Below are 22,248 nucleotides of genomic sequence, written 5' to 3'. Positions count from 1 at the left end.
AAGTCACACTGCGCCCACCTTGCCCTCAAAGGAGGCAGATGAGGGCCCCCGAGGTTGTCCCTCCCCATCCCCCAGCCCCCACCATGTGGCAGGGCAATCACAAGACCCGCAGCAGACGTGGAGGTACCCAAGCTGACTAACCTGTGTATGTGTATCTGTTTCTGCGGATTGGAGGGATGCAGGTGAAATATGTGCAGGAAAAACTATAAGCAACCTCATTTTGACTCAGATGAATTAGCTCTAGTTAAGATTCCCATTCTAATACCTTAATTTTAAAAACTGGAAAAAAAAAAATTCCCTTCTCATCAGAGTTGGTCCCATCTGATAGGCAAGGGAACATTGGATGGGTGTGGAGAGAGAACAGAAAGGCTGCCCATCCTTTTGAGTTTATTCTGGGGGCTCATTGTGGGATTAAGGAGAGCAGGAGAGAGCGGGGTTGGGAAGGCATTGGGCTTGAGGCATTTGTTTTAAAGAGAAGAGGCAGGGCGTTTGGGAGAGAATTCCATATGGTCGAGACTGCTATTTCCTACCCAGTATCCATTTTCTTTTTCTTCCTTAGTAACAGATCCCTGAAATGCCAGGGGAAGCTGACAACACTACATTTCCCAGCCTCGTCTGCAGTAAGGAGTAGCCACTGAGATGTAAGAAGTTGGGTACAGTTTTAAGAAAGCTCTCTGAAAGGGAGCTGAATTATCTAGGAAGGAGATACCCTTTTGTCCTTCCCTTGCTTCCTCTTTCTTCCTGCTTGGAATGTAGACATGATGGCTGGAATCCCAACAGCCACCTTGGGTTTTAAGGTGACTTTGAGGTTGGAAGCAACTAGCTGAGGGATGGCAGAATAGGAATCCTTAAAGACTGTGGAACTAGTAGATCAAGCCTGGGCTGCCAAACTGTGGTTTTCTTTTATGGGAGAGAAAAATAATCTCTATGTTATTGAAGTTGTAGCGAATCATAGCTGTGGAGAAAAAAAGATTCACAAAAAAACCCGGGTTGGTGTTACTAAAATTGGTATGGACATTCATTTTTCTACATTCCAAGGCCTCTCACTATGAGACTTTGGTCTTGGAACATAACCTCATAGTTCTCACTCCAGCCTGGTGTCTGAGTCCTGGAAATGGCAGTGCAGGCTAAATTGCGACCTTTAGTTAAAAGAACCCAGGGGACGCCAGCTGCTGAGCTCTGATTTACATGTGGCAAAATAGAAATAGAACGTGAGTCCCTCTTGGGTCACACCCAACATAAAACCAACTAACTACCCACATAACTAACTAAACAAGAAAGCAAGGAGAGAGGAAGGTGAGAAGGGAGGAACAACGGTACTTAAATCCTTAAAGCTAAGCTTCCTTAGGAGGTAACCATTTCTACTTTTGTAGGGATATCTATATATCTACACAGAGATCTGGAAATTTTAGAAAATAAAAAAGGTCAAATGACACTTCAGTAATATTGAAATACAGAACGTCATTTTTCTCAGGGAAGGCAGAAGGTTAAAGTCTGTAAAATCTTCTGTTTCCTGGCAAACTCCAAAGAACAGGACAAGCAGAAAAGCCTATTGAGGTGCCCCCAAACTGTTCTGTTTGCTCCAGAGCTCAGATACCAACCCCAGTAGAAGAAGCCTGCTGTACCCCTGGGGGAAGGAGGAGTTCCCCAGGTAATCCCGACCCTAACTTCCTCTCTCCTAAAATTCTATAAGTCTAATAGGAAATGGAAGTTTCCTTGATCACAGTGAATGATCTAAAGCTGTCATTGTGCGGGCTGATTCTCTAAGTAAGCCAGCCATCACAATGTTTAAAAATTGAGACATTACTGCCACCTGTTGACTAATTAGTGACAAGTTACACAGGCCAATCAGCCCAGCAGGAGGGGGGTTTCTTTTAAAATCTGGGCATTGGGCACAAGGTATTGTTGGAGGGGAAGAAGATGGTTATGCCAGGGTTTGTGGATGAAGGGCAATTCTGATAAGGCCTTTCATGAAAATGTTTGTTCAATATAGTGTGTTTTGTACCACTGAAGGAAGATTTTGTCAAAATGCTTCTTGGTTGTTTTTTGAGTGGCTTGTACTTTGAAAAGTATTTTTGTGTACAGCTATCTGATCTTTCCATCCACCTTCAGAGGCCAGTGTACAGATGGAAACACAGAGGCCCAGAGAGGGGAGTCGACTTCCCTCAGGAAGAAGAGCAGCCTGAGCCCAGCTGGGGCTATTTATCTTATATTGGTCTCTGGCACTGAGGATTAGGAATTTGGGCAGCAAGTTTAATTATAGACGGTGGAGCCAGAAAACCAGTCCCGTCACCCTTCACGGCCATCCTCTTCCTTTCTTCTCAGTCTTGAGAAAAGCAGGGCAATTAGAATTGAGTATTAATAGGTTGGGAAGCTGAGGTTCAAAGAGTGCCCTGCCTAAGGCCCCATTACCAGCTGGGAGGAGGTGAGCCCCCAGGCGCACAAAGAAGGGAAAGACATGGCTGTGGAAGAGAAAGAATCCCCAAAAGCCTACCTTCACGCTCTAAGCGCTGTTCCACGTTGGAGAGGGACCTCGGCCATTGCGGACCGTGAGGACCCCTCTGAGGTCCCACCGTACTTCGCCCCTCCAAACGGAACTCCGGAGGCGAGCTCTGAGAGCCCTCCTCCTTCTCTGCTACTCCAAAGAGTGTTCTCCAAGACGACTTTTTCTTGCCAACGTTTATGACCTTCTCCCTGGATTGGGAATTTCTGCAAGTGCACGGCCCCTGTGTCCATGCTTCGTTTGCCGGCCAACTCTCCGGTCCTTTCTGGGACAAACTTCTTGTTCTCGGGAGCTTTCGTGAGAAGACAGCAGAGGTGTTCTTGAAGACGTGATGTTTGACGTAGAACTCCAGGATTTTGAATTCCATGCTGTCTGGGTCATCATCATCCAGGGGGATCTCCTCCAGGTCGCAGGCGCTAGTGGTGCACATGGCAGGGCTGCAACGACAAAGTCCACACGCGTCCATCTACCTGGGGGCCACCTACTCTTTGTAGGTCGGGAGAGATGGGGTGAAACTCAATAAGCATTTATTCAGCACCTATTCTCTTTGTGCTGGGGGGCAGGGGGTCATCCGAGATGGAAAAGCCAGGGTTGGTTCTGAAAGTTCCATCTTACAGAGATGAGACTTGTACATAGATAACTCCAGACAAAGAGGGCAAGGTAGGAGCTCGAACAGAGATGCAGGAGCCAGCGTGGGAGGTGGGGAGGAAAGACAGCCGCGAACAGAGGGCGAGTGCAGGCTCCTTGAAGGAAAGAAGGTGTTTGGATGGGTGACTGGCTACCGGGCCTTAGAACAGGCTGGGCAGAGGGCAGGCTCTGGGTGAATTTAGGATGCGTTTGAAGAGTGGAGAGAGATCTGGTGGAGCATAAGCCTGTGCTTTGTGGAGAGCTGGGGCTAAGGATGTGGAGGGACCATGGTGAAGTGGCAGTCAGGGCCAGGCGATGGGGGCCTTGGAAGGTCAGGCTGAAAGCTTTGCATTTTCTCATGTCGGTAGATCAGTACATTTCAGAAGGGGCCCTAGACTGTGGAGGGCAGTTAAAAGTCTTCTCGGGAGAGAGTAGCTGGGCAAGGGGAGAGGCGAGCTCAGGGAAGGGAACTGTCTGGGGTCCCTGGCCCTCCCCGGCCTCTCTCCATTCTTCCTTTACTCACTGCTTTAGCTTGGAAAGGTTTGCTTCTATTCCTTGCCATATTTAGCATTCCCTGTAAGATTTTATCTGAAGAAAAATATCCTGCTTTTTTTTTTTTTTTTTTTTTACAAGTTTGAAGTGCACTGATGGAGGCAATGGAGAGCTTTTCAAAGTCTGGAGCGGGAGAGTGATGTGACCACAGACATGTTTTAGAAAGATCAATACAAGCACTAAAATGAGGGGGATGAAAGTTACATCTTTATTTCCACATGAATAACCAGATAGATGTAATTAACTGATTGTGTTCAATTTAAACGTTCATGAAATAATTCCTTAAATGGTTGTCTGCTAGGAAATCATTTCTTTCTGATATACTTTGCTTTCTTTGGTTGTATCTTAAGGACTATGGTTTCCTTTTTGTCCCAGATGCCAGAGAGCCCAGATCTACCAACCGTCATTGGATTAAAATTTCACAGACAGTGCGTGTGCTGGAAACCAGCTTGGGCTTCTCAGTTGAACAGTCCTGAGTTCAAATCCTGGCCATACCACCAACCACCAACTAGCTGTGTGACCTGGGGCAAGTTACTTCACCTCTCTGAACCTGAGCTTCCTTTAGGTAAATTGAAAATAATAATAGTCATCTTGCAGGGGTATTGTGAGGGTACAATGTGATGCATGAGAAGCCCCAACACAGAACCTGGCTCAAAAACGGTAGCTATTTTTTTTTTTAGTACAACTGTCATCCCAGGCCCTCTGACTCTGTCCTTGATTGGCTCTTAATCATGGACCCTTCCCTTAATGGTCCAACTTTAAGAGTATCTTTTGGCATGTGAGCTGGTGTGATAATAAATAGCTGTAGTGATATTAATGGGATCTGCTGGCATGTCTCTCCTTTTCTTTCCACTGTCCCCTCTCACACCAGGACCAACTGATAAAGAATTGGGACATGACCGCAGATGGGGTTTGAGGCAGTGTGACGTGGCTCAGATCAATTCGACTGTGTGTCTGGAGGCCGATGGTCCAGGGTTGGCTCAGTTTATAACATGCAAAGTGCTTGGGCAAGTCTCTCAATTCTTTTGGTCCTGTGATTTCACAGCGAATGTTCTCTACCTTTCCCCTCTGATTCTATTACTATTTGAAGGAGGTGTGAGGGCTGAGACATCTCCCCTGCAGGCCTGCCGATGCTTCCTGTTTCCATTGTTGTCTCCTATCTTTTTTTTGGAAGAGCCTCACACTGGATGATAGGAAGCTGTTCATCCAGGAAGCGCTCTGTGGCCAGGCCTCGAGAAAGCAGTTCTGATGGAAGTGATGCCAGGAGGGAGATGCAGGGGCTGTGCCAGAACATCAGGTGCAGATGGAGGGGGCAGAAGTGATCTGCCAGGGTGGCCAAGGGCAGGGCTGCAAAACCTGGGACACCTACTGCACACACAGATGTACCTGCACGACTCCAAAGCCCCACAGACCTGCCTCGGGTAACTGAGCGTGAGCAGTGCTTGAGGGGCGTGGTGTAGACTGGGGGTCACCACCACTGGGCCCTCCTCCCTCCCTTTCGTCACACGCCTGTCCTATTCCGGGGCTTGGACTATCTTCCTTCCCTCACCTACTCCCGATGTCACGCGCCCATTATGCAATGCAGGGAACCTTCTGCTGTCTGGAATCACTTCAGCATCTCCACCCTCACCTCGCTCTGCCTGCGCCCCCCTCCTCGCCCCATCCTCACAGGTCAACCATTCTTCCCCTCTTGGTGGCCAGTTTCAGTCACACCCATGACGATCCTTCCCAGGTCTTCCAGTTTATCTAGACTTCATTCTCTTTTCCACAATGGAATGTAAGTGCCGCGAGGACAGGCATGTTCGCGTGCTGTTTTTTCTCTGCTGGGTGCCCAGCTCCTACAGTAATGCCTGGGGCAGAAAGGCACTTGGCAATGAACTGTGGACTTCTTCCTATTCTGAGACAGACTGTCTGGGTTCCAGTCCTGGTTCTGCCGTTAGCAGTTATGTGACATACTCTCCAGGCTTCAGTTTCCTCATGTTTAAAACAGGGACAAAGGGACTTCCCTGGCAGTCCAGTGGTTAAGATTTCGCTTTCCAATGCAGGGGGTACAGGTTCGATCCCTGGTCAGGGAGCTAAGATCCCACATGCCTCGTGGCCAAAAAAACCAAAACATAGAAACAACAGAAGCAATATTGTAGCAAATTCAATAAAGACTTTGAAAATGGTCCACATCAAAAAAAATCTTTAAAAAAAAAAAATAATAAAATGGGGATGAGAATAGTACCTGTTTCCTTCTGTTACAAAGATTAAATGAGTTAATATTTGTAAAGCATTTAGAATAGCATTTAAGTGTTTGAACAAGTATTTGATTTAAAAAAATATTTATGAAACCCACTTAGGGCCACACTGTTGTAGAGAAGCTGCAAGGGGTTTTCGGGTGGCGGAACGGGGAGAGTGTAGCATGTGGGGTGAAAAGGCAGTGGAAGAGCTGCTTTTCGTACTTATTGGCAAGGGCGCTGAGGCAGATCATGTAGCCTCCAGCGAGGTGTAGTTTTTCCATTTACAAGATGCGATTCGTATTGTTTGAACTCGCTAACCATAGAAGGATTAAATTACAAGCTGTGAAAATCCCTTGCAAAAATCCCAAGTGTTGGTCTGTACAGAATAGTGGTTAACGGGCTGGTCTCTTGAGACAGCTAACCTAGTTCAAATCCTGGGTCATTGGCTTACTAGCTCTGTGACTGGCTGCATACCTTAATTTATTTCTGCCTTCATTTTTTTCATCTGTAAAATGGGGTAAAACAAAACAAAACAAAACAATGACCCTGGCAGGAGATCAGCCAAGATGGTGGAGTAGAAAGACCCTGAGGTCACCTCCTCTCAAGGGCACACCAAAATCACAACTATTTGCCAAACAACCGTCGATAAAAAAGACCAGAACCTACCAGAAAAGATCTCCTACAACCAAAGATGGAAAGAAGGAACCACAGCAAAACGAGCCGGAGGAGCAAAGCTGCGATGAAGTCAAGTCCCATACCCCTGGGTGGGTGACCCACAAACGGGAGAATAATTACAGCTGCAGAGGTTCTTCAAAGGAGGGAGAGGTCTGGGGCAAACAGAGATTTTGCTCTTAAAGGGCACGCACAAAATCTCACACGCTCTGGGACCCAGAGCAGAAGCTGTCATTTGAAAGGAGCCTGGGTCAGACGTACCTACTGACTTTGGAGAGTCTCCTGGAGAGGCAGGAGGCACCTGCCGCTCACCCTGGGGACATGGACACTGGTGGCAGCCATTCTTGGGAGTTCCTTCTACTATCTGGATGCTGGTGCTGGCCCGCCCCATTCTGGAATCCTCCCTCTAGCTTATTAGCCTCGGGGATTAGCCTCGCAGCGGTCCAGCACCCTGTAGGTGCCAGGGCTGGGACACCTCAGGCCGAGCAACTAAGTGGGCATACACACAGCGCCACCCATCAGCAGATAGGCTGCCTTAAGACCCCCTGAGTCCACAGCTGCCCCTGGACACAGCCCTGCCCACCAGAGGGCCCAGGACCCCGCCCCATACACCAGTGGGCAGGCACTAGGCCCAGGACCCCCAGGGCTCTCCAGCCAGAGACCCCACAACCCCCTGGGCCCTGACCCCACCCTCCAGCGAGCCCGCTCTAAGCTCAGGACCAGCCACAACACAACCACAGCCCTGCAGCCTGTGGACACAGCCCACCCACTAGCAGGCCAGCACCAGCCCTGGAACTAGCTGGGCCCTGGCCCTACCCACTAACAGGCCAATGCAAGCTTTGGGACACCCCGGACCTTGCAGCCAACTGTGTCAGGAACTGGGCCCATCCACCAGGTCTAGGACCCCTGGGCCCTACAACCAGACCCCAGCACTTGACTCTGCCCACCAGTAGGCCAGCACTAGCCCCAGGACATTGTTTCACCCACCAACGGGAAGGCAATAGCCCCAGGGTCTCCTGGACCCTGACTCCATCCTCCAGTAATTCAGCCTTAGCCCTGCACCCTCCCCACCCCGGGGTTCTGCGGTCAGCCACCTTGCGACCTGGCCCCGCCAACCAGCAGCTGGCAGCCTCCGCATAAGGCAGGGCCTGGCATCCAGCCGGACCAGGGGCCAACCAAGCCTACAAGACCACCCACGGTAGTCAGCCCACACAACAGAAGGACCCATGCAATCCACACAGGGGGCACCCCTGGAGCATATAGCTCTAGCGATGAAAAGGGAGTGCACTGATGGGATGCGGAGGATGTCCCCTTCACAAGGTCACTTCTCCAAGATCAGGAAATGTAACCAACCCACCAGATACAGAGAAATAAAAACAGCAGGTCAGGCAAACTGAGGCAACAGAGGAACATGTTCCAAACAAAGGAATGACAAAGTCCCAGAAGAACCAAGTGACGTGGAGATAGGCAATCTACCCAAGAAAGAGTTCAGGGTAATGATCATGAAGATGATTAAAGAACTCGGGAGAAGAATGAATGGAGTGTGAGAAGTCAGAAGTTTTTAACAAAGAGTTAGAAAATATAAAGACCCAAACAGAGATGAAGAATACGATAATTGAAATGAAAAATACACTAGAAGGAACCAACAGTAGACTAGATGATACAGAGGAATGGATCAGCGAGCTGGAAGACAGAGTAGTGGAAATCACTGATGCTGAACAGAAGAAAAGAAAAAAGAATGAAAAGAAATGAGCACAGTTTAAGAGACCTCTGGGATAGCATCAAACACACAAATATTTTCATTATAGGGGTCCCAGATGGAGAAAAGAGAGAGAAAGGGGCTGAGAACGTATTTGAAGGCATAACAGCTGAAAACTTCCCTACTCTGGGAAGACCGGAATAGACATTTTTCCAAAGAAGAAATGCAGACGGCCAACAGGCACAGGAAAAGATGCTCAACATCGTTACCATCAGAGAAATGCAAATCAAAACCACAATGAGACATGACCTCTTACCTGTCAGAGTGGCTATCTTCAAAAAGTCTACAAATAACATAAGTTGGCAAGGATGTCAAGAAAAGGGAACTCTCATACACTGTTGGTGTGAATGTAAATTGGTGCAACCACTGTGGAAAACAGTATGGAGGTTTCTCAAAAAACTAAAAATAGATCTACCATATGACCCAGCAATTGCCTTGCTGAGTATATATCTTAAAGAACCAAAAACACTAATTCAAAAAGATACATGCACCACAATGTTCATAGCAGCATTATTTACAATTGCCAAGATATGGACGCAAACTAAGTGTCCATCAACAGATGAATGGATAAAGAAGATGTGGTACACACACACACACACACACACACACACACACACACTGGAATACTACTCAGTCACAAAAAAGGATGAAATTTGGCCATTTGCAACAGCATGGAGGATATTATACTAAGTGAAATAAGTCAGAGAAAGACAAATACTGTATGATACCGCTTATATGTGGAATCTTAAAAATGCAACAAACTAATGAATATAACAAAAAAGGAACAGACTCACAAATATAGAGAAGAAACTAGTGGCTACCAGTGGGGAGGGGAAAAGGGGAAGGGGCAAGATTGGGGTAGGGGATTAAGAGGTACAAACTATTAGATATAAAATAAATAAGCTACAAGGATATATTGTACAGCACAAGGAATATAGCCAGTATTTTATAATAACTATAACTGGAGTATAACCTTTAAAAATTGTGAATAACTATATTATATATCTGAAGCTTATATAATATTATACATCAACTATACCTCAAGAAAATTTTTTTTTAAAACCCATAAAACAGGGCTTCCCTGGTGGCGCAGTGGTTGAGAATCTGCCTGCCAATGCAGGGGACACGGGTTCGAGCCCTGGCCTGGGAAGATCCCACATGCCGCGGAGCAACTCAGCCCGTGAGCCACAGCTACTGAGCCTGCGCTCTAGAGCCTGTGCTCTGCAACAAGAGAGGCCACGATAGTGAGAGGCCCGCGCACAGCGATGAAGAGTGGCCCCCACTTCCCGCAACTAGAGAAAGCCCTCGCACAGAAACGAAGACCCAACACAGCCAAAAATAAATTTAAAAAAAAGCATTAAAAAACCCCCCATAAAACAACCCCACCCATCACATAGGTATGTGGGCAAAAAAAAAAAAATTAGCAGGTGTAAATCACTTAAAATAGTGCATGGTAGATGTTAAATGCTCAATAAATATTAGCGTCTTTTTTTTTTATAAATTTATTTATTTATTTTTGGCTGTGTTGGGTCTTCGTTTCTGTGCGAGGGCTTTCTCTAGTTGCGGCAAGCGGGGGCCACTCCTCATCGCGGTGCGCGGGCCTCTCACTATCGCGGCCTCTGTTGTTGCGGAGCACAGGCTCCAGACGCGCAGGCTCAGTAGTTGTGGCTCACGGACCCAGTTGCTCCGCGGCACGTGGGATCCTCCCAGACCAGGGCTCGAACCCGTGTCCCCTGCATTGGCAGGCAGACTCTCAACCACTGCGCCACCAGGGAAGCCCTAGCGTCTTTATTCATTAAAATTGGGGACTTCTCTGGTATTCCAGTGGTTAATACTGCGCGCCTCCACTGCAGGGGGCTTGGGTTGATCCCTGGTTGGGGAACTAAGATCCCGCATGCCATCCTGCGGCACAGCCAAAAATTAAAAAAAAAACAACTATTTTAATAGGTTGCCTTTTTTGTAAGCTTTAATATGTTTATAAAAGAAAATTCATCAAAAGCAGCAATTAAGAAAACTAATGACATGCAACTATTTGGTTTAGCACAAAATTCACACTTGCTTCCTGTAGTTTCCTGTAGTCATATATATATACGACTATAGTAAACATATATATATGTCAAATATATATATGACTACAGGAAACTATATATATATAGAGAGAGAGAGTATGTGTGTATGGGTGTGTGTGCATAAAGTATACATACTTGTAAGATATGAAGCCTGGGACTTGGCTGGCTTTCCCAGCACCTCGTATAATGCCTGACACCTGATTAGCTCTCGGGAAATATTTGATGAATGAAAGAAACATGATACAGAGCTGCCAGATAAAATATGGGGCAGCTAGTCAATCTGAATGTCAGGTAAATAACAAATAACTTTTAAGTATAAGTGTGTCCCAAGTATTGTATGGGACATGCTTACACTAAAACACAGTATCTGTTGTTTATCTGAAATTCATACCGAACAGGGCCTCTTGTATTTTTACGCATATCTGGCAACTCGGTGAATAAAAGGTGGTGATTGCAAAAACTGAGACCTCAGGTTCTTGGAAGCGAGGAAAGCGGACCCAGGGTGGAGCCTGAGTGACGCGAGAGAAAGAGCGGGTCACGCGAGAGAAAGAGCGGGTCACGCGAGAGAAAGAGCGGGTCACGCGAGAGAAAGAGCGGGTCACGCGAGAGAAAGAGCGGGTCACGCGAGAGAAAGAGCGGGTCACGCGAGAGAAAGAGCGGGACACGCGGTCGGGACTCGGGCGCCGCCGACTCGGCGCGGAAGTGGCCGAGCTCAGGCCAAGAGCAGCGCCGGAAGGCGCCGGGAGGGCATTTAGGCGGGTTTTAATTCCGAGCATCCTTTGGAGTTGGGCAGCTCAGGGCGCCCGGTAGGCAGGAGGTACCCGCGGGTCCTCCAGGAGCCGTGCCCGTGGTAGCGGGGGAGCCCTCTCCCAGCCACAGGACTACGCTCCGGAGAAACCGTGTCAGTTAAAGCCAACCCAACCAACCCAACCTTTCTAATGCAGTGTGAAGACTTCAAAATTGTGTGTGTATGGACGTGCGTCTGTGTGTGTGTGTGTGTCGCTTCTCTTGGAGAGAGAGGAAGGGTCCGACTTCTTTAAGAAACGAGTTTGCTAATTGCTGATTCAGGAGCAACATCCGAAAAGGGGGGAAAGCAGAGGTGAAGATGGAGCACAGAGCCCGTCCACTTCGGGAAAGAAGAGATTTTTGCCATCTCCCAGGCTAGAAAGGAGCTGAGGGCCCAACCAGGAGGCAAGGCCAAGGGCGAGAGAGAAGCAGAGGGCAGGGCAGTGCTCAGGCAGCCCCTGGGACCGAGGGGACCTTGACCAGCCCCGGCGAGCGCTTGCAGCTGCGTCAAAGGATGAGTTCAGACACTTTCAAGGCACTTAACAAGCGTAGGGTGTTTTTCCTACTCATCCTCACTGGGAATGACGGGAGAGCTGTTAAATTGATAACGAAGTCTTATTTGAAAGCAGCAGTGAGTTACTTCATTACCATTGCAGCCCTTCTGCTCTCAGCTGTTCGGGTTCAACGTAGAAGCAGCCCAACTTCTGGGTTAATGGAAACGTACAGGTAAGTTTTTTGCCTATGTTGATGGAAATGAAGCCCTGGGTGAGGCCCCAGAATGTCGGTTCAGAGCCTGGAGTGGAAAATTAGCTCCAGAATAAGCCCTGTGAGGCTCGTTGTAATCCAGTGACTCAGTGCACACAGCCCTACCCTTTGGATCCAGTATTTACATACCCTCTTGCGTATCTACAGCAAACTCTCACAGACCTACTCCCCGAAAGCAAGGTTACACAGTGTCTTTTGTTGGCCTCTCTTCCCTCTCGAAGGGTTCCTTCCCCCCAACCCCCTAAATGGCCGAAGTCCTCCGAGACCCCGGCGGCTAGTCTCCGGGGAGCGCCGCAGAGCAGCGCTGCTTGGCCTGCGGAGCCGCATCTGACCTCCAAGATCACAGGACACACTTTAGGGATTTTTCTAGTTCTGGATTCATTGGTCGAGGTTAGATTTTCCTTCCCTTCCTGTGGCAGGTCATGGAGCAAACAGCCCTCATGCATGCACAGAGGCTGTGGCCACCAGGGCCCCAGGAAGCTGGACGGAACTCTGCCCTGGACGGAGCTCTGCTCCGGTCTGTCCCAGGGGTGAGGGGCGCGGAGGACCCCTTGGCAACAGGCTCTGCCAGAGAGCTGACTTCCATCACTCTGGACACACAGACAAGGCCCGAGTGTAAGACATGGGTGAGGACACCCATCCCAGAGGGATGTTCCCAGGCCAGATTATGAGCTGAGTTTTGTCTGGTTGCCTTGGGCCTCTCCTTCTGCACCCTCTGCCCCCTTACGCCCTTCAGAGGCGGTCCACCCTTCCCTTTCCTTCCCTGAACTTCACCTTACGGTGTCTTCATCTCTCCTCCCCTGCGGTCTTTAATCCTAAGGGTGAAATGAGGAATGAGGTAAAATGTCTTAAATTCCTGCAATAGAAGCTAAACAGAGAGAGCCTCAGGTCTTATTAATTAAACACAAAGACTCAGGCTCTGATGATTACGGAACAGAGCAGGCAGGGAACGCAGGAGGGAGCCCCCTGGGGGGCGCATTCCCCATTTCACCTGTGCCCTGTGCTCAAGGAAGTCTCTGGGGGGTCTGCCGGCACCAGATCTTGTGCCCAAGTGCCCACAGGTACTCAGGGCTCAAAGCCAGGGACTCTTGTCCTCAGCCCATTTCTGCTCTGGGGGAGGGAGCTGGCATTTCCATGGGCTTCTGTCACACTATCACATACCTTGCTACATATTCAATGAGACAGACCTGCATAATGTTAACAATGATTCGGCCAGTTATGTATTCTTAACTGAACTCTCCCGAACCTTCTGGAGCAAAGGAGAAATGAAAGGGAAACCTAAATACTTCTCCGTTTTCTGGAAACCCCTAATAAACTAGATGCTAGCTTTCAGTATTAGAGTCTTAGTTTTGCTTCCTGAGACTTACATGATCAGAACGTGTAAATAAATGCAATAAACGTTAGGTTTACTAACCCCCAGTTAGATTGCCTCATGAGCAGAACCAGGACTGAAGTCCCCTGTGCCCTGCTGGGAAGGCTGAACATGAAGACTGGTGTCTCCTAGTGTTACCTGGTCTCCAAGCTGTCAGCAGTTTCTCCTGCTTCAGGTCAGGTGGCAGTAGGGATATTTCTATACCTGAATCTCTCTCCACGAAACTTAAGAGGAAACTTTGGCCAAGTCTTCTTGGCTCCTCATTTTGGAAGGCTCTTGTGCTGTAAGACTCCACGCGGGTGTAGCCTCTTCAGGTTGGGACTAAGGCTGAAAGGAGGCTTAGGGAAGGAAATCACTTCCTTGTTAAGCCCAGCCCCGCTTTTTAACAGAAGGAGGGGCTGACCTTTGCCCAAGTAATTTGACTCTAAAAGGAGTTCTGCATCCTTTACCAAGGACTCTCACTGCCCTTCGGGACACGGACAATTATGAGGGTGTTTTCCTGATAGTACTTTACTTTCTTTCCCTTTCATCAGTTTAGCGAATGTTGACTGATCGCCTCTGTGACAGGCATGGCACACATGTTTAATCTTCACATCAAGAGGCAGGTGTTATGATTCCCATTTTCCATACAAGGAAACTGAGGCTCAGAGAGGTAAGGTATCGGTGCGGAAGTGCCCCCCCCCCCCCATCAGTTGAGCTGAGATCCAAATCTTAGTCTTTCTGGCTTCACACTATATCAATGTTACCTCTCCCATGAGATTCAAAGATTGTATTCAGATGCAACCACGGGAAAAGCTTTCAAAACGGAATGTAACCCCAGCCATAGTAGAAGCCACAAAAACTCATTTAAAGACCATATGTCACAATTTTAGGGATAGAATTCCCTATGTATAGGAAAGAAGAAACATATGATTTTGCGGTCTATCCAGATTCTTAACTGAAATAGACACTTATGATCATAAAACCATGAGCGCTGGCTAGTCAAAATGTGAAGATGAAGGAAGTGTGCATGGTGAAAGGGGAATTAAGGCTAATTTCATAAAAGTGGGGAAGAACTGGCCATTTAAATATTAGGTAAACAGATCCATGAGAGACAAATAATGGCAGTTATGGGAAAGTTAGTTCTTTGGTGACTCGAAGTGAATTTTAACCAGCAAACTCATATTTATTGCTCATAACAAATACCATTCTAGTCAACTTGAGGGATAGTAAAGAAATATTAAGACTGTTTGGTCTTAAAAAAAAAACTTAGTCTTTTTTCGGAAGAAGAGATACATTCATTCGAAACAATTTAAGAACCAACAAATACATATAATCACAACTAAATCACATAGTTTGGACTACAGCTGTTACTGGAGTTCAGAGCTACATAACTTAATGACACTGGGGGCAGAAACCATTTAGAATCTTGCGAGGTCTTGGCAGGTAAGTATAAACACAAGAAAGGGGCAGTCGGCACAAGTAGTCACGCTCATTGAAGACAGAGAGTGTCCATTAATCATTCAGCTTTGCATCTCCCACACCCAACAAGTTGGCACATAACAGAGACAGGACTCAATACGTGTTATATATTAAAAGACGAAACAAAACCCACTTTTCTCCTGATCCTAAAAATACACATTGTGGGAATTCCCTGGCGGTCCAGTGGTTGGGACTCTGAGTTTTCACTGCCAAGGGCATGGGTTCAATCCCTGGTCGGGGAACTAAGATCCCACAAGCCACGTGGTGCAGCCAAAAAATAAATAAAAATTAAAAAAATAAAAATACACATTGTGTTGTAGAAAATTTGTAAAACATAAAATAGCATACATAAAGACCACCATGATCCAGTCATCCAGTGATAAATATTGTTAAAAATTTGGTGTATTTCCTTCCTTCCATGACAATAATACCTTGCTACCCTTCAGGTGTCTGCCCGGCCCACTGCCCTTTCTCTTCACGCTGTCCCCAATCATGCATGTACCAGGATGCACCCCTGCAATCAGGTGGACCAAACGACCTCTGCCCCTTGTTAAAAAGGAAACAACAGGCCCCGAATGGAGTCACTTGTGGTCCCATGGCAGCAGACCAAGACTTGATGCCTAAGCTAATTACAGTTTCAGCCTTCCCCAGGAATGTGATTCCAGCTAACCTGGAATTTCCTGGTCAGTCCTGGGAAATCTGTGGACAGACCCTTCCGTTCCCTTCAGGAGGGTGGCCTTGCCTAAAACAATGCATCTTTGCTAATAATTTCCTTTTTTTTCTGCTCCCTCTCTGCCTTTAAAAACCTTTCCTTTTCTGCAGCTCAACAAAGTTCCTCTTCACTTGCTAGATGGGATGCTGTCCGATTCATGAATCATACAGTAAAGCCAATTAGATCTTTAAGATTTACTCAGTTGAGTTTATGTTATTCAACAGGTTTGGTGGCAGCAGAGGGACTGAAGGAGACTTCTGATGGCTTCGGGGACAATGAAGAATACAGGTGATGTACCCATGAGCCCCTTTTGGAATTCACTGTCTTTCTTGCCCTTTCCGAGGGCTGTGGGTAATAAGTTCCCTCTTGCTTCTGAACTTTCTTTGCATCGAGCTCCCCATCTATTTGGCTTACAGGGCAGGTCAGCTTATGCTGGTAGATGGTTCTGCTCAGAGCCAACTGAGCTAAGCCCTTAGCCTTTCAGACAATTCCCAGGTTTTAAATAGAAAAACCCCACCCCTTGATTCTGTTCATATAGAGCCCCCAGGCCACAGCCTGCACTCGTTGAGTCCCCACTGTTGGTTCAATCCTTTCCCCAGGCCAAGGTTCCACAGAAATTGTTGGGATGCACAGACCTTCTCTTGGCCAGGTCACAGTAGCATCTCTTGGTCACTGCTGGCGCGTCAAAGTGCACCTTTGTCTCGCTTTATGTAAATAAAGGCTATTGCTAGCGGGGATCTCAGAGGCCAAAAAGCTGCAAAAATTGGTGGGTGCAGGTTAAGCATATAAAGGCTGTTAGAGTGATCGACAGCTAAATCAAAGACTGCAGTGTTGAGACAAGTTGACCACGGAACAGGGTAGATCGACAGTAGGTAACCCGCCAACCTCAAGAAAACTTCCGTGCTACAAGGTGCACTGCAAAACACGCACCATCCCCAGCCCAGCGGCGCATCCCTTTAGGTTTAAAAAACCCAAAGGCTTAGTTTAGGGGATTCTTAAATTCTAAAGAGTCAAGCACGCCACCTTCTGGCACATCTGCTTATTTTATGTTTAAAAACTATGGTCCCTGACGCTATCTACAAAAATGGCAAAATCTTACTAAAAACAACCTAGGATTACAATGGCCAGTCTGGGGAATGTTCCAGTTAGACATGGTCCTTCATTTAAGAAGTGTGCTTGAAACTATGGTTTTCTGAATTAAGCAGAACAGGATACTTGCTTTAATTGGTCTGCAGAGCTCCCCAAAGGCTTCAAGATTCCAAAATAGCTTCATTAGAAAATTTCTTATGGAAGGCTAAGGAAAAATAAACGACACAAGAGCTACGAGGTACCCCAAACAATAGGCTGTAAGACTGATGCATGCCTCCCACTTCTCCCCTCTGTCCTTCATTATGTGAAAACTCATCTTTTCCTGCTGAACACTTTGAAAGGACTTTGGACCAACATCATAAAGGTCCTTCAATCTATGGCCTTACAGCTACAATAGCTCCAAGGTCAGAGACCTAAAATAATACCTGGTTGCCCCACACTGCACCTTCCTAGGGGTCCACCATCAAAACATGGCCCAAGGATTGATGTTTCCTTTGTAATCAACTGGGGCACTGGAAAAAAGATTGTCCTCAAAGATCCTATGCAGATTCCTCAATATCCACTCAAATGCCCCCAAGGGAGGGCCCCCATATGGCTGCTCCCAGGACTGATGCAGCTCTGAGGGACCCTCAGGTAAAGTGCTACCCTTAAATAGCCAAGAGGAAATTAAAATGAAAATTAATGGAAAATCTTACCAAATTCTGGTAGATACCAGGGCTATACTTTCTACTGTAAATCCCACTCTCAGAAGTCTCTTAGAATGAAAAAAAGTTTTCCATAGAGGGGGTATCCAATAAAGTTCAGGAAGAATTTCTATCTCAACCAGTACAAATGGCTCTGGGACCTTTTACTGAAAAGCATTCTTTTTTGCTATGTGACCCAGCCCCAGTGAATCTATTAGGCAGAGATCTCCTTTCTAAATTAAAAAAGCTAATATGTTTTGCTCACCTTAGAATTTCCTGATCAACCCGAACCTGATCTCTGATGGTTTTTACAATCTGTCTTTGATATAGAAGGATTCCAACAAAGATCCCCTAATGTAACCGAGGTACCTGAAAATCAGTAGGCTACTACTAATACTGACACTGGGAAAATAAAAAATGCAGAGCCTATAAAAATTCAGATAGATGTGACTAAACCTCTTCGTAAATGGCCTCAATATCCATTAAAGCCTGAAGCCATACAAGGCCTCACATCAATAACAAAAGACCTAATTGCCCAGGAATTAGTCCTTCCCTGTACCCTGTAACGCACTGATCTCGCCAGTCCGGAAACCTGATGGGAGGGCATGGTGATTTATCAAAGACTTAAGAGCTAGTAACAAGACAGTCATTCCCTGTTTCTCAGTTGTTCCAAACCCTTTTGACACAAGCTCGGCCAGATTTAAGATGGTTCAGTGCTATAGACTTCTGTTCAGCCTTTGTCAGTATCCCTGGAGACCCTGCAGTCAATATTTATTCGCCTTTACTTGCAATAATCAATAATATACCTGGACAGTCATGCCCCAGAGGTTCACTGAGGCCCCTTCTTATTTCTCCCAAGTGCTCTGTCAAGGTCTAAGCACCCTCCAGTTCCCCCCGGGAAATCGACCCTTTTACGATATGTGGGTGACCTCTTGCTGCGCTCAGTTACCAAAGAGGCACCCGTAAAAGATTCCATTTATTTGCTGCAACACTTAGCTGAAAAAGGACATAAAGTCTCTAAACAGAATTCCAATTATTTTTGGACACTGTTCATGACGTAGGTCAGAACCTAAGCGCTGAAGGCATCCAGGTATCTCCAGAAAGACTTAAGTTAATTGAAGAATTTCCTAGGCCTACAACTGAGAAAGAGCTTCGTGGATTTCTAGGCCTAGCTGGTTATACAGACTTTAGGTTCCTAATGTTTCTCTATTCACGTCCCTACTTTATGAACTTACTAAAATATCAGTTCCCGAGCCCTTTTCCTGGGAAGATAAACTGGAACAGGCCTGCATAAGACTAAAAATAGCACCACAAGAGCCACCTGCCCTAGGGCTACCTAATGATTCAAAAACTTTCACCTTATTTGTACATGAAAAAGATAAACAAGCCCTGGGAATGCTCACACAAGAACAGAGCAATAAACACAGGCCTATTGCCTATTACAGCAGGCAAATTGCTTCAGTTGCTTATACCTATCCCAACTGCATTAAGGCTGTGGCCACAGCGGCAAAGACAGTAGAACCTCAGCAGATCTAACCCTAGGAAATAACATCTACAAACTCCACACGCTGTCTGAAGTCTTCTTAACTCTGAATTAACTCAGCATTTCTCTGCAAGCAGAGAGCTTTCTGCTTTCACCACCTAATCTACATCTCAAACATTGCAGTGTTTTTGTGTGTGTGATGTATGTTTTATTTATTTATTTATTTAAAATTTTATTTTATTGAAGTGTGGTTGATTTACAGTGTTGTGTTAATTTCTGCTGTACAGCAAAGTGATTCACTTACACACATATATACATTCTTTTTCATATTCTTTTCCACTGTGGTTTATCACAGGATATTGAATATAGTTCCCTGTGCTATACAGTAGGACCTTGTTGTTTATCCATTCTATATATAAGAGTTTGCGTCTACTAACCCCAAACTCCCAATCCATCTCTTCCTCACCCCCCTCCCCCTTGGCAACCACACGTCTGTTCTTTATGTCTGTGAGTCTATTTTGTAGATAAGTTCATTTGTGTCGTATTTTAGATTCCACATATAAGTGATATCATATGGTATTTGTCTTTCTCTTTCTGCACTTAGTATGATAATCTCTAGTTGCATCCATGTTGCTCAGATTGCAACATTCTCAGTCCTGCCACATTACGACCCCTGCCCGACGAAGGTGAGCCCCATGACTGTGAGGCATTAAGGTCCCATTTTGTGACACTGCGTCCCCATTTATGAGACACTCCTTTGACTAATCCTGATCTAGTTTTGTTTGTTGCTGGGTCATCTTGTAAAAGTGAAAAAGGGAATTTCCAAGCTGGTCATGCTGTTACTACTCATTATCAACTACCTGAAAGGGGAAACCTCCCACAACAAAAGAATGAGGCTGGTTGAAATGAAACACTTGAGGAAAGGAGCACCATTTGGTACGAAGTATACCTGTGGAGGGGTTCAGAGTATGCTACCCCCAAACATGCAGCTTTGGCATAGGGATATTTTGAGCTGAAGGCAATTAAGAAGAAGCATACACAAGAAAAACTCGGCCTTCTGCTTCTTTACCAAAAAGGGAGGAGGATTCTTAATCACTGGAGACAACTCTATAGAGTCTTCTTAGCCTAGAGCTGCCACTAGAGGAATCTATACAACAAACCTTAATAAAACAATGCAGATCTTCCATTACTTGCCCTCGTATATTTACCTTCCCACAGTTTGTCACCCCAAAAGCCTAAAGCTCTCTTCCTTTATCTTGTCACTTCTCTACAAATTTATTGTGCCCCCCTCAGCCTTATTGAGGTAAACTGACAAATAAAATGGTAATATACTTAAAGTGTACATGATGATTTGATATAGGTATGCATTATGAAAGGGCTTCCACCATTGAGTTAATGAACACATTTATCACCTCACTTATTTATTTTATATTTATTTATTAATAATTTTTATTTATACTATTTAATTTGTTTATAATATTTATTTATAATATTATATTTATAATATTTATTTATTTACTTATGGGTGAGAACACTCAAGTCTTACTCTCTCAGCAAATTTTGATTATACAACACAGTATTGTCATCTGTAGTTATCATGTTATACATTAGAGCCTCAGAACTTATTCATCTTATAATTGAAAGTTTGTACCCTTTTACTAGCCTTTCCCTGCTTCCCCCACCCCTGACAACCACCATTATAATCTCTGTTTCTATGAGTTGACTTAAAAAAATTTTTTCTAGATTCCGTATATGAGTTATACCATGCAGGGCTTCCCTGGTGGCGCAGTGGTTAAGAATCCGCCTGCCAATTCAGGGGACACGGGTTCGAGCCCTGGTCCGGGAAGATCCCACATGCTGCGGAGCAACTAGGCCCGTGTGCCACAACTACTGAGCCTGAGCTCTAGAGCCCACGAGCCACAACTACTGAGCCCGCGTGCCACAACTACTGAAGCCCGCGCTCCTAGAGCCCTTGCTCCCAACAAGAGAAGCCACCGCAATGAGAAGCCCATGCACCGCAACTAGAGAAAAGCCTGCGTGCAGCAACGAAGACCCAATGCAGCCAAAAATAAAATAAATGTATTAAAAAAAAAAAAAGTGATACCATGCAGTATTTGTCTTTGTCTGGCTTTTTTCAGTTAATATAATGCCCTTTAGTTTCATCCATGTTGTTGCAAATGGCAAGATTTTCTCTTTTTTTTTCATTTTTGAGTCTGAAAATATTCTATTCTCTCCCTTTCTCTCTCTCTCTCTATATATATATCTATATCTCTTCCTATCTATCTATCTATGTATCTATCTAATAAAGGTTTTCCTTTTTTGGATGACGTTAGTTCTTTTTCTGGCCTAATCACTCTGACTAGGACTCGGAGTATTATGTTGGATCAAAGTGGTAAGCGTGGGCATCCTTGTCTTCCTCTTGATCGTTTAGCTTTTTACTGTTGCGTATGTTAGCTGTGGGCTTGTCATATATGGCTTTAGATAATATGTTTTTTTAATACCCAGTTTGTTGAGAGTTTTTGTCATAAAAGGATGTTGAATTTGTCGAATGCTTCAGACGCATTTATTGAGATGATCGTACAATTTCTACTCTTCATTTTGTTAATATGGTATATCACATGGATTGACTTGTGTATGTTGAACCATCTTGTATTCCAGGGCTAAATCTCATGTGATCATGGTATGATCCTTTTAATGTACTGTTTAATTCAGTTTTCTAGTATTTTCTTGAGTACTTTACATCTATGTTCATCAGGAATATTGGCCTATAATTTTCTTTTCCTGTAGGTTCTTTATCTGGCTTTGATATCAGGGTAGTGCTAGCCTTGTAAAATGATTTTGGAAATGTTCCTTCCTCTTCATTTTTTGGGAAGAATTTGAGAAGTGTTGGTATTAATTTTTCTTTAAATGTTTGGTAGAATTTACCAGTAAAGCCATCCAGTCCTGGACTTTTGTTTGTTGGGAGGTTTTCTAGTACTGATTCAATCTCTGTACTAGTAATTATGCTATTCAGATTTTCTATTTCTTCATGATTCAGCGTTGGTAGGTTGTATGTTTCTAGGAATATATCTGTTTCTTCTAGGTTATCTAATCTGTTGGTGTATAATTGTTCATAGTAGTTTCTTATGATTCTTAGTATTTCTGCATTTTCAGTTATAATGCCCCCTCTTTCATTTCTGATTTTATTTATTTGAGTCTTCTCTCGTTTTTTTTCTTAGTTAGTCTAGCTGAAGGTTTGTCAATTTTGTTTTTATCTTTTCAAAAAACCAGCTCTTAGTTCCTATGATCCTTTCTATTGTCTTTCTGGACTCTGTTTCATTTCTTTCTGCTTGAACTTTGTTATTTTCTTCCTTCTACTAACTTTGGGCTTAGTTTGTTCCTTTTCTAGTTCCTTGAGGTGTAAAGTTAGGTTGTTTATTTGAAGTCTTTCTTATTTCTTAATATAGGCAGTTATCACTATAATATTCCTTCCAAGCACTGCTTTTGCTGCATT

General features: G+C 45.3%; 1 protein-coding gene across 1 annotated transcript in view; it reads right to left on the bottom strand.

Annotated features, from left to right (window-relative positions):
- BCL2L14 (BCL2 like 14) overlaps positions 1-16,561 on the bottom strand; it is a 287,206-nt gene extending 270,645 nt beyond the window's left edge. Inside the window, exons 1-2 of the mRNA XM_082348860.1 lie at positions 13,466-16,561; positions 2,495-2,940 (exon numbers count right to left, since the gene is read on the bottom strand). Coding sequence (XP_082204986.1) covers positions 2,495-2,933 — 439 coding nt within the window. The 5' untranslated portion in view covers positions 2,934-2,940; positions 13,466-16,561. The remainder of the gene's footprint in view (positions 1-2,494; positions 2,941-13,465) is intronic.
- Between the last annotated feature and the right edge of the window lie 5,687 nt (positions 16,562-22,248).

The sequence above is a fragment of the Balaenoptera borealis genome (assembly GCF_965194805.1).
Source record: "Balaenoptera borealis genome assembly, chromosome: 13".
NCBI lineage: Eukaryota > Metazoa > Chordata > Mammalia > Artiodactyla > Balaenopteridae > Balaenoptera > Balaenoptera borealis.
Note: the sequence above shows the minus strand (reverse complement) of the source record. Positions and strands in the feature narration are given on the sequence as shown.